The 13342-nt window shown below is 36.9% G+C and overlaps 1 protein-coding gene across 2 annotated transcripts in view; it reads left to right on the plus strand.

The window, feature by feature from the left end:
- Positions 1–13342, plus strand: part of SMARCC1 (SWI/SNF related, matrix associated, actin dependent regulator of chromatin subfamily c member 1) — a 124747-nt gene that overhangs the window by 7665 nt on the left and 103740 nt on the right. For both annotated transcript variants that reach the window (XM_044933790.1, XM_025272391.2), the window contains exons 2-3: positions 1255–1374; positions 9132–9217. In XM_044933790.1, the coding sequence (XP_044789725.1) occupies positions 1255–1374; positions 9132–9217 (206 nt within the window). The remainder of the gene's footprint in view (positions 1–1254; positions 1375–9131; positions 9218–13342) is intronic.

Consider the following 13342-nt stretch of genomic DNA (forward strand, 5'->3'; position numbering starts at 1 on the left):
ATAGTGTTTTGTTTTGTTTTTTAATGGAAGTATAGATATTTCTTCCTGCTCAGAATTGGCGGTTTAAAAAAAAAATTGATGGCCTTTCAAAGTTATATTGAATGCTTAATACTAAATTAAACTTCTACATTTAATTGAACTCACTAATTTATGCTTTTCCTGTCATGTACCCTATCTTTCCTTGCTGTGATGTTCACTTGCTGTCTACCATGGAGTTGCCCTTTGTGACATTACGTACATCAGCATGGATAACTTTTCATGTACATTTATTTAAAAAGATTTAAAAAATTTGACCAAACATTTGTAAAGTTTACCATCATAACCATTTTTAAGTGCCCGCACATGTGTATTTTTTTTTAGTGCATGAAAACAACCATTTTAATGTGCTTAAAATGGCATAAAACAACCATTTTATTATGCTTAATAGTTCCCGTGTGTCTGGAATTTGGTTGGGCATGTTCAGGGTGACTGTCTTTGCTCAGTGGTGTCTGGGCCCTTGACTGGGGAGGTTTGATGATTGAGGGTGACTTGACAGCTGGGGACCAGAAACCTGGAATCTTCTTTACTCATGTGTCTGGTGGTTGTACCGTCAGTCTTCTGGGACATCAGCTGGGGCCTCTCCATATGACCTCTCTGGGCAGCCTGGGCCTCCTCAGTGTGGTGGTGTCAGGGTGGTTGGACACCTTTGTTGCTGTTCAGGGCTCTAAAGGTGGGTGTCCCAAAAGAACTGCTTGGAAGCAAAGCTGTCTGATCTTTTTTGATTTATCCTCGGAAGTCACACAGCTTCACTTCTCTTGCATGGTTTTCAGTGAGTCCCTAAGGATGGTCTGATTCAATAGAAGAGGGCATAGATCCCCACTTCTAGATGAGAGGAACATCAAAGAGTTTGTGGATTAGTTTGAAAAACTTTTAACATAGTCGGTTCTCTGGCCACATACGAAATAGCAGACTGGCCAATAGCTCTCACTCCCTTATAGCATCAGGCTTGAGTTTGAGGTCCAGGATCTTACCATCCAGGTGGGGATGAGATGATTTCGGTTTGGTTTCTTGGACATAGTATTTCTCATCCTTAAGATCTGTCCCCTAAAAGGATGTGTTATTTATCCAGCCCACTGCCCCCAATATTTGTTTATAGAAGTGTCTCAGACACTTAAAAATCTGCCACTGGGCCAGTGCTTAGGTACTAGGAAGTACTAATAACATTATCTTCTGCACAGTTGTCCCAGTTTTTGAGTCTCTGTCTTTATCTTGCAGTATGTTCACACGGATGCTCCTACCAATAAAACACTGGCTGGGCTGGTGGTACAGCTTCTTCAGTTCCAGGAAGATGCCTTTGGGAAGCATGTCACCAACCCGGCCTTCACCAAGCTCCCGGTAAGTACATCAGCTTCTCACACTGGGACAGCTTCTGTTTTTGTACTCTTGAGTGGAGCCTGCAGCTCTTTATTTTGCTGGTGCTGTTGTATAGAATAGGGAAAAGGAGGAATCTCTACAGAATTTTTGCTGTAGAATGTTACTGCTTTTGAACTTTAGGAAGCATCTCTTTCAGGAGTCATTTAACATTGGCGTTAGACATCACAATAGTTACTACCTAGACTTATCTGTTAACATTTTACTATGTTGTAATTTCTTGGTTGCCTTTACTAAGTCTTTCCCTTTTTTTTCTCCTGATTCAGTTCTTGTGGCTAGAATGCTGTTTTGTGGAATTTCTTTTATTTTGTCCATGAGATTCTTCTGAGCTTATGTGAGAATATGATTCGGTTCCCCTTGAAGTTGGTATTTTGACTAGAGGTTGGACTTGGTGTAGATATTGGTCATGTCTTATTTCTGTTTTAAATTTGTAGGTTTTGTTCTTTCTTAAACATTTGATTTTATACAGAAAAATCTGATACTATCTGATGATTTCTCCCTTTTTCATACTGATCTTTAAAATTCATAAATATTTCTAGTTCTCGTAAGTCATGGTCTGAAAACTCAAGTTACGTTTCTTTACCTCTGGGAACATTTTGTCTATTAGTCTTCTCTGCTTGTCTGTATTTCTTTATATTTCTGAACTCTGATTGTACAAATACTAGATTTCTGAGAACTACCTGTCATATATTTTTCTGTAATTTTTGTCTTCCAATTCTCTGGTTTGGGTTTTTGTAGTTTCCAGTCTGCTATTTGTTGCCACTACTGAATTTATTATTGGTAGACTTTTTTTTTTTAATCTAAAAAGCTTCTGGTTTGTGTGTTCTTATTTCATCATTAACCTTTTTGTTTTAATAACTCACTGATCTCTCAGATATAAATGGGACTAAAAAATATTATTTTACTGACCTTGGAATTAATCTGTCCGCTTCGCTTATGGTATTTTTGCCACCCAGACATTTATTTTCATTAAGTCAAATAAATGGATGTGGTTTTATGAATCATGTTAAGATTCTTTCTCCACTCATAGGTGATAAAGGGTTTCAGCCATGCATTCTTCTATTATTTGTATGGTGTGGGTTTTTTCATGTAACTCCCTATCCATCTAGAATTTATCTTGGTATTCATTGTGAGCAGTGGATCCAATTTTATCTTCTTCCATATGATCACCTGGTTAACCCAACAACATTTATTCAAGGGTACTGCCTACCCCCACTGATTTGAGTTCAGCAAATATTAAGCATTTGAGTACGTGCTAAGCTCTGAGAATTCAAGGAGTAATGCAGTGTATTGTTTGTCCTCAGGGGGCTTACTTACACTCTTCTTTGAGCTGTATAAATAGAGCCTTTGGTCTCAGGAGATGTTTTCCCAGGGAAAGGACATTTGAACTGAGTCCTGAAAGTAAGATGAGATTTTCAAGCAATGAGAGCAATATGTAAAACCCTAAAGGCCTTAGAAAATTTTGGCACTTTAATGTGGTTTCAGATAGTTCAACAGGGTTAGAACAGTTGGCAGAGAGATGGGCCAGAATCGGTCATAAAAGGATAGAAGTGTGGCTTTTATCTTGAAAGTGGTTGGGAACAAGAACAAGGGGGAGAGTAGAGGTGGCTTAATCAATTTTGGGTTTTATAATAATCCTGCAGGCTTTGATACGAAGAATGATTTGGAAGCCTTGAGATTGGAGGCTTTAAAATCTCTTTGTCCATGAAGAAGCTGCTCTCATAACCCAAGTGAGCTGTAGTCAGAAGAGAAAGTTGAAATAGTGAGAGGGGGTTTTTTGTGGGGGTTTTTGTTTGTTTTGGTGGGAGGATGGGTGTGGGGCTAAAATAAGAAAGAATTGCCTGGGATGACTGCACTGAGCAGATTCCTTTAGCACTAAGGTGAAAGCGAGAGTGCAAAAGCAGGTTTCTGGAGAAAGGTACTCAGTTTAGTCTGTTTGAAGTTAGCTCTCCTGTAGGGCATCTCTGATTTTGAAATCCTGAAGGTGGTTGGAAATGAGATTTGGAGTTTTAGAGAAAACGTTGAATTAGAGGAAGACATTTGAGAGTTACAGGGTGCTGGTTGAATTCACATTTGTAGACCAAGAGCATTCCTTCTGTTTTAATTATTTTTTAGGTAGTCTTTAAAATACCTACTTTTTTACATGTAATTTAAGTTAGATAGTATATTAGCATTGTAGTAAATACATGTATATAATTTATAAATACATGTTTAGATATTGGAGGTACTTAATGGGAGCTATTCAGCTGAATAATGAGCATATTTTCTGTACTATGGCAGATTGAGGGTTTGGGGGTAACTTTTATAAGCTTAAAATTAATTGAAAGTAAACATTTGCAAGAATAGTGTAAAGAATTTTAATTTTCCTTCATTTAGAATCCCCAGTTTTTAGCATTTTGCTACATTTGTTTTCTCACTGTTTTTCTCTACATGTTTGTGCATATTCTGAATCATATGAGAATTCCATGTTCCTTTACCTCCAAATAGTTGAGTGTTTATTTCCTGTTCTTTTACATTATCAACTAGATTAGAATGATCAAATCAGGAACTGGTTGAAGTTTTTATCATTTAAAACACTATAATATAATACGCATTCAGTTCAATTCAGTTCAGTCGCTCAGTCGTGTCCGACTCTTTGCGACCCCATGAATAGCAGGACTCCAGGCCTCCCTGTCCATCACCAGCTCCCGGAGTTCACTCAGACTCACGTCCATCGAGTCAGTGATGCCATCCAGCCATCTCATCCTCTGTCGTCCCCTTCTCCTCCTGCCCCCAATCCCTCCCAGCATCAGAGTCTTTTCCAAGGAGTCAACTCTTCGCATGAGGTGGCGAAAGTACTGGAGTTTCAGCTTTAGCATCATTCCTTCCAAAGAAATCCCAGGGCTGATCTCCTTCAGAATGGACTGGTTGGATCTCCTTGCAGTCCAAGGGACTCTCAAGAGGCTTCTCCAACACCTCAGTTCAAAAGCATCCATTCTTCGGCGCTCAGCCTTCTTCACAGTCCAACTCTCGCATCCATACATGACCACAGGAAAAACCATAGCCTTGACTAGCCGGACCTTTGTTGGCAAAGTAATGTCTCTGCTTTTGAATATGCTGTCTAGGTTGGTCATAACTTTCCTTCCAAGGAGTAAGCGTCTTTTAATTTCATGGCTGCAGTCACCATCTGCAGTGATTTTGGAGCCCCCCAAAATAAAGTCTGACACTGTTTCCACTGTTGCCCCATCTACTTCCCATGAAGTATGGGACTGGATGCCGTGATCTTTGTTTTCTGAATGTTGAGCTTTAAGCCAACTTTTTCACTCTCTACTTACGTATAGTTTATATTTTATCAGGTATAAAATCATTTAGAATAAAATTTACATGTAGCATTACATGAAGTATTTTATGTAAGGTGATTTGCATTATATTGGTATTCCTAATTAGGGTTGTATGGGTGTCTTAAAAAGTAGTGTTTACAGGATGGTTTATTTGGGGAATATTAAACTCTTGGGAACTAATCCATTATAGTTTTTCTGAATTTTAAAGGATTTTAAAGAGAATATTTTTAGGCATAAGCTGTACTTAGAAATAATTCATGGTTTAGTGCTAGAGGAACCAGATTTACTTCTTTTTCTTTCTAAATAGTGTTTAGCTTGTTCCCAAACGAAAGGGATTGATACAATAAAGTGTAATGGTGTAAAGCAAAACTGAAGGAGAGAGACAGTAAAGCAGACAGTGTTTCACTGAAACATGTAAGTTATTTACCTTAAACAATTTTTTTTCCTGAATGAATAGTACTGGTGTAAGAGTTCACTATTTGGGCTGTTTGTTTTTTTTTTTTTTTAATCAAACTAGAACTTATTATTTACTAACTTCCTAAGTCATATTAAGGGCTTCTCTGGTGGCTCACATGGTAAAGAATCTGTCAGCAGTGCAGGAGACCTGGGTTCAATCCCTGGGTTGGGAAGATCCCCTGGAGGACAAAATGGCAACCTACTCCAGTATTCTTGCTTGGGAAATCCACAGGACAGAGGAGAGCCTGGTGGGCCCTAGTCCATGGAGTCTCAAAGAGTTGGACATGACTGAGTGACTTTTATGTCACTTCACTAAGTCATATTGGATGTTAAACAGCTGGCTCAACATAGGATATGTTCTATCTAATGCTGAGAAATTAGAAAGATTTAGGGGGGAAAAGGTGCTTTGTAAGGCTCAAAATATATTGCACAGACAAACATGATATGAATTGAAACAGAAGTGTTTTTTTACCTCCACAAGTAAAATTTCTGGTTATTCCATAATTCCTTCAAGGCTTTTAGTACATATGCATACATAACACAAACATAATTGTAACACGAAATACTAGTTGATTTTGTATTCTGCTTTTTTATGTTTTTTATTTTTTTAAATTGTATTGAAGAATAGTTGATTTACAGTGTTATGTTAGTCTCAGGTTTAAAGCATAATGATTCAGTTATATATACAGTTATACATATATACATATATCCATTCTTTTCTGGATTCTTTTCCCATATAGGTTATTATAGAATATTGAGTAGAGTTCCCTGTGCCTATAGTAAGCCCTCTTTGGTTATCTGTTTTTAAGCTCATTTATATCATTTAAAAAATTTAGATTTGACAAATTAGTGATGTCATGATATTTGTTTTTCTGTGTCTGACTTATTTTACTTAGTATGTTAATTTCTAAGTCTATCCATGTTGCTTCAAATGGCATGATTTTATTCCTTTTTATAGCTGAGTAAAATTCTACTGTATATGTACCACATCTTTATCCATCCCTCTGTTGATTGACATTTAGGTTGCTTCCACGTCCTGGCTATTGTTAATAGTGCTACGGTGAAAATTGGGGTGATGTATCTTTTCAGATTATGGTTTTCTTTGAATATATGCCCAGGAGTGGGATTGCTCAATCATATGGTAGTTTTATTTTTAGTTTAAGAAACCTCCTTACTATTCTCAATAGTGGCTACCCCAGCTTACATTTCCATCAACAGTATAGGAGGATTCCTTTCTCTCCACACCCTCTCCAGCATTTATTATTTGTAACATTTTTGAGGAAGGCCATTCTAACCAGCTTGAGGTGATACTTCATTGTAGTTTTGATTTGTTGTTCAGTCACTAAGTTGTGTCCAACACTTTGTGACCCCATGGACTGCAACACACCAGCCTTCTCTATCTTCACTATCTCCCAGAGTTTGCTCAAACTCGTGTCCATTGAGTCAGTGATGTAATTCAGCCATCTCATCCTCTGTCAACCCCTTCTCCTCCTGTGCTCAATCTTTCCCAGCATCTGGGTCTTTTTTAGTGAACCAGCTCTTCGCATCAGGAGGCCCAAGTATTGGAGCTTCAGCTTCAGCATCATTCCTTGATTTGATTTGCATTTCTTTTAATAATTAGCGATCTTCATTTTCCTGTCACCCGTTTGTATGTCTTCTTTGGAGAAATGTCTATTTAGATCTTCTATCCATTTTTTTCTTTTATCGGATCGTTGGTTTGTTGTTTTTTAAACAGCTGTGTAAGCTGTTTGTCTATTTTGGAAATTAATCCCTTGTTTGAGTTGCATCATTTGTAAATATTTTCTCCCATTCTGTTGGTTGTCTTTTTATTTTGTTTATGGTTTTCTTTGCTGTGCAAAAACTTTTAAGTTTAATTAGGTCCCATTTGTTAATTTTTTTCCCGTTTGTTTTTGTTCCCATTACTGTAGGAGATGGATCCAAAAAAATATTGCTGTGATTTATGTCAAAGAATATTCTGCCTATGTTTTCCTCTAGGAGTTTTATAATAACTGGTGTTACATTTAAGTCTTTAATGGATTCTCAGTTTATTTTTGTATATGATGTTAGAGAATGTTCTAATTTTATTCTTTTTCATGTAGCTGTCCAGTTTTCCCAGCACCACTTATTAAAGAGACTGTCTTTTCTCCGTTGTGTATTCTTTCCTCCTTTGTCACAGATTAATTGACCGTAAGTGCGTGGGTTTGTCTTTTGGGCTTTCTTTCCTGTTCTGTTGGTCTGTGTGTCTGTTTTGGGGCCAGTACTGTACTGTTACAGTTACTGTGGCTTCATAGTGTAATCTGAAGTCAGGGACTGGGATCCCTCCAGCTCTCTTCTTCTTTCTCAAGATTATTTTGGCTGTTTAAGGTCTTTTGTTTTTCCATACAAGTAAAAAATTTTTTTGTTCCAGTTCTGTGAAAAACATCATTGGTAATTTGATAGGGATTTCATTGAAGCTAGATTGCCTTGGGTAGTGATGTCGTTTTGACAATACTGAGAACATGGTATATCTTTTCATCTGCTGGTGTCATCTTTAATTTCTTTAGTTAGCATCTTACAGTTTTCAGAGTACAAGTTTTTTGCCTCTTTAGGTAGGTTTATTCCTGGGTATTTTACTCTTTTGTTATGATGGTAAGTTGGGTTGTTTCCTTAATTTCTCTTTCTGATCTTTTGTTGTTAATGTATAGAAATGCAACAGATTTCTATATATTAATTTTGCATTCTGCACCTTTTCCAAATTCATTGATGAGCTCTAGTAGTTTTCTGGTAATGTCTTTAGGATTTTCTATGTATAGTATCATGTCATCTGAAGATAGTTTTATTTCTTCCTTTCCAATTTGGATTCCTTTTATTTCTTTTCCTTCTCTGACTGCTATGTTTAGGACTTCCAAGACTGTGTTGAAGAAGAGTGGTATCAGTGGGTATCCTTGTCTTGTTCCTGATCTTTAAAGGAATGCTTTCAGTTTTTTTTACCATTGAGTATGATATTAGCTGTGGGTTTGTCATGTATGGCCTTTATTATGTTGGGATATGTTCCCTTTGTGCCCACTTTCTGGAGAATGTGGTGTTTTGTTTTTTTTTTTTAATCATAAATGGATGTTGGATTTTATCAAAAGCTTTTTCTGCATCTGTTGGGATGATAATATGATTTCTTCAGTTTGTTATTGTGTATTTATGGATATTGAAAAACCCTCGCTTATTTCTGAGGTAAATCCCACTTGATCATGGTGTATGATCTTAATGTACTGTTGGATTCGGTTTGCTTGTCTTTTGTTGAGGATTTTTGCATCTATGTTCATCAGTGAAGTTGGCTTGATGTTTCTTATTATACATTTTAAAATTTGAATTTTATTTAGTTTTTTAAATTGAAATTTAAATTTACCAGTGGAGTTAGTAGTATATCATTAATTTGTCCATTAATGTTTTCTGCTGAAAAAAAAATTTTTTTTTTAAGTTTTATTAAAGTATAAAAGAGATAGAGAAAGCTTCTGACATAGGCATCAGAAGGGGGCAGAAAGAGTACCCCTGCTGAAAAAATTTGATGTATCTTTTGTAAGTCTTTTTTTTCATAGACTGTTTACTTAAAACTAGAAACATTTTTTTGTGCCTCAATTTGTTCCAAAAAAGTAAGGAAGTTATTGAATTAGGAGTAGTTTATAATTTTGAGTTTATATAAAGCTTAGACTTCCCAGGTGGCTTAGTGGTAAAGAATCCACCTGTTAAGGCAGGTTCAGTCCCTGGCTTGGGAAGATCCTCTTTAGGAGGAAATAGCAATCCACTCCAGTATACTTGCCTTGGAAATCCCATGAACAGAGGAGCGTGCTACTGCCCATGGGGTTGCAAGGAGTCAGACACAAATGAGCTCGCACTTACTTAAAAAGCTTAGAGTTCAGACAGGAGTAATTGTCAGAAGTTTTTTTCTCATGTGTAACTTGTATCATCTTTTAGGCAAAATGTTTCATGGATTTCAAAGCTGGAGGCACCTTGTGTCACATTCTTGGGGCTGCTTACAAATACAAAAATGAACAGGGATGGTAAGTTTTTTTATTTATTTGCATGTTTTGCTGTGATGTTGTAACTTTTCCAACGTTAAACCTGTTACTCCTTGATATGGTATTATAGAATTCTATCAGCATATTATGATTAATATCCCAAAGTACGTTGTCTTTTATCTAGGGCCCTAATTTACTTTTGTGCCTACAACCAAGAAAAATACCAAACAACTGTTACATTTATTATATAGGATATTTTTCATATACGGTTGCATGTAGATAATAGATGGATGTACATTATTAGCACATTGGAAGGTAGGCTCACTATGAAATACATAAATGTGTATTATAAACTTATAATGTGCTGAAAGATAACAGTTTTAAGTGTTCTGTGGACCAGGCCTTCCAAGTAAGAGTCATCCAGCTTGCCCCCTTCGGAACACAAAAGGAGTCTGGCTCAGAGGGGTGCAGGTGGTCATGAGGGCAGTGATGGAACTAGGACGGGAATTCCTGGTGGTTTTTTTCCTACAGTTTTGCTTTTCCTTTTACTCTTTTCTCCTTTCTCACTCTGTCTGTCTTGGTGCTTTCCTCCTTTTCTTTCTTGAACTCTGGGGTTTTCTCCATCTCAGTATGGGAGGTTCAGCTGTTAGGACTACTGAGTGTTTAATGATGATGGTTCTGTTTCAAGGATAAGGGTGAGGTTAGGGATTAGGAGGGTGCTGAAGTGTATTGAAGTTGTTTGGTGGTTTTAGTTGTGTTGTACGGTTTATAATCTTAGCATCTTTCCAGGAGAATATTCACGTAATTTGTGTCTTTTAACGTAAAAAGTACGCTAATCCAATACCTTATGATTGAGAAATGCCAGTAAGTATTTGCATCAGTAATCAGGACAAGTTTATAAGTAAATGACTTATTTATGGTAAGTGGAAAGAGATACAGACATATATCTTATTTACTAGAACTTTATGTATATGAATGGGTGTTTAATAGATATTATTTGACTGATTAAATGAGCATGAGAGTTTGTTGTCATCAGAGCTAGCTTCCTGTTTTTCAGTTCTCTTTGCAGCTCTGGTGTTGTGCTCTCACCAGAGTATTCCTTGGTTTGTTGATAGGATTGACAGCATGTTGGGGTACTCGTATATGTTTTGTGTCCACACTCTGGGTCACAGTTGGAACTCTCTCCTTTGTTGATTTTCTTGTTCAGCTTGTGTCTCCCAAGTCCAGCCTGGACTCTTGAGGGCAGAGTCTCAAAGTGAAATGACTTCCTAAGTCATTATGAAACTTGCTTATTTAGTGTATCAATACAATGAAATATTTTTATCTGAAAAGGTTTCAGGTGGTTTAGAAGGCTACATGAAATAAATCATCTATGGCTTAAATATCGGGCCAACAAAGAAGTAAAGGATAGAGTTACAGACTTTTTAAGAGGAGTGAAGAATAATAATTTTTCCAAATCTTCTCAGATTGTAGCAGAATTATCCTCTTTCAAGTACAATTATAAACCAGTTGCAGTACACACCTTCCCCTGTCTCCTGTGATTTACACACTTGCAGTGAGTGGATCGCTTATGTTCCGACAGTGCATATCTTAATAACTGTCCACCTAGTTGGACACTTGAATAGTGGCTTGTCATCTTGATTCTGCTGCTGACTCAGATGAGAGCATAAGGAATTAAGATACTCAGGTTGAAATAACATGAAATATAATACAGAAAATAGGCAAATCTTCAAACAAAATTGTACTGATTTATTGTCCAACCAGAATGTATTAACAGTGTACCTTTTCCCTTTTCACTGGCCAGCAGTTGTATTTATTTGTATTACCTCCATCTTTTCATCCTAGTAATTTGTGATAGATTTGAAAAAGGTTTTATAATTTAGTTTAATTTACATTTCCCTTTTGGGCAGGTTTGAGCATCTTTGCATAATTTAAAAAGTAAAGTTTAAATACTCTTGGTAATTTAAAAATAAGTCAGATAAAATATTTCAAGTAAAGGTTATACTGTATTTACCTGTTTTGTTCAGTTTTTCTTAATATTCATATATGTACTTTTGCTTTCTTACACTGTAGATTCAGAAAAGCATTAATGTGCCATGGTATCAAATTACTGTTTGGCAAGCCATTTTGGTTTATTATTATGGAAAATATAAATTATACATAAAAGAAGAATAATACACTGAACTATTTCTAGTCATGCATCTTCTGCTTTATAGAATTTCATCTGTAAATACTTCTGTGTATTTATTTCTAAAATTAGATTTTAAAGGTTTTCTTGGCAGTCCAGTGGTTATGACTTTGCACTCCCAATGCAGGGGTCATGGTTCAATCCCTGGTTGAGGAATTAAGATCCTGCATGCTTCATGGCATGATAAAAAAAATTTAGATTTTAAGAAAGCATGATAACAGTAGCATTATCACAGCCAAGAAAATTATCAGTACTTTTTCAATATTGTTAAATACTATCTACTTAGTGTTTGTTTCCCTGATAATCTCACAAATATTTTTTATATTTTGTTTTAATAAGTATCCAAACAAGATTCATACACTACAGTTGGTTCATATGACTCTTTTAAGTCTCTTTTTAAAATAATTTTTAAAATATTTGGCTCTTCTGGGTCTTTGTTGCTGTGTGGGCTTTTCTCTAGTTGCAGAGAGCATGGGTTACTCTCTAGCTGTGGCACACAGCTCTGTAGTTGTGACTTGCAGGCTCTAGAGCACGGGCTCAATAGTTGTGATGCATGGGCTTAGTTGTTCCGCAGCATGTGGGATCTTCACGGACCAGGGATTAAACCCATGTCTCCCTCATTGGCCTTGAATTCTTCACCACTGAGCCACCAGGGAAGCCTGACTCTTAAGCCTCTTAAAACATTTCTGATTTTCTTTCTCACTCTTTCTTCTTCTTTTCCTGAAAAAACTACATTAAAAAAAATAAAAACAGGTTGTCTTGTAGAATTGTATCATGTCCTTGTTGTTCAGCCACTCAGTCGTGTCCGACTCATTGCGATCCCCTGGACTGTGGCACATCAGGCCTCCCTATTCTTCACTATGCCCCAGAGTTTGCTCAGACTTGTGTCGATTGAGGTGATGATGCCATCCAACCATCTCATCCTCTGTTGCCCCCTTTTCCTCCTGAAGAAAAGGCTTTATCCCAACCAAAGTGTTTAGGAGAAAGCAGTAGAATGGGAAAGACTAGAGGTCTCTTCAGGAAAATTAGTGATACCAAGGGAAAGATGGGCACAATAAAGGACAGAAACAGTATGGACCTAACAGAAACAGAAGATTCTAAGAAGAGGTGGCAAGAATACACAGAAGAACTATACAAAAAAGATCTTCATGACCCAGATAACCACGATGGTGTGATCGCTCGCCTAGAGCCAGACATCCTGGATGTGAAGTCAAGTGGGCCTTAGGAATCATCACTGTGAACAAAGCTAGTGGAGGTGATGGAATTCCAGACCCTGATGCTGGGAAAGATTGAAGGTGGGAGGAGAAGGGGATGACAGAGGATGAAATGGTTGGATGGCATCACCGACTCAATGAACATGAGTGTGAGCAAGCTCCAGGAGTTGGTGATGGACAGGGAAGCCTGGCATGCTGCAGTCCATGGGTCGCAGAGTCGGACATGACTGAACTGACTGAACTGAATCTCTGGAAATGACCAAAAATAGGTAAAGACAACAGTAACATGTTATGCTTGGGTACTTAGATAAAGAAACATTCGGGAAGGAGTTGAAGTATAGGTAAATAGATGAATTTTACCACATTTGGGACAGTAGTAGACTTTGAGAGCATTATAGACACTCTTGACTTTGAACAGATGACTTTTAAGCATATATAAAGTAGACACTTCCCATATACTTGGAGAATGGTATAGTAGTTCACTGCCTTTGGATCTGTGGATTACTTTTTTATATATGATGTAAAATATCTTAGATTTACAGAAAACAGGGGACGCTTCTTGAATTTGGTAGTTCATTTTGACTGGAGTAGATTGAATATCATTAAATGTAATGTTTTATGACAGTGTTGACATTGATTTCTCATACTGCCAAGAAAATATGTTATACATTTTGTAGAGTGCTATTTTAATATCCAGATCTTTTGAGCTCACTTGTATTGGGTACTAAAACCAAGTTTTCACTTTTGTTTAAAGTAGGAGACAAA

This window comes from Bubalus bubalis, chromosome 21 (assembly GCF_019923935.1).
Source record: "Bubalus bubalis isolate 160015118507 breed Murrah chromosome 21, NDDB_SH_1, whole genome shotgun sequence".
NCBI lineage: Eukaryota > Metazoa > Chordata > Mammalia > Artiodactyla > Bovidae > Bubalus > Bubalus bubalis.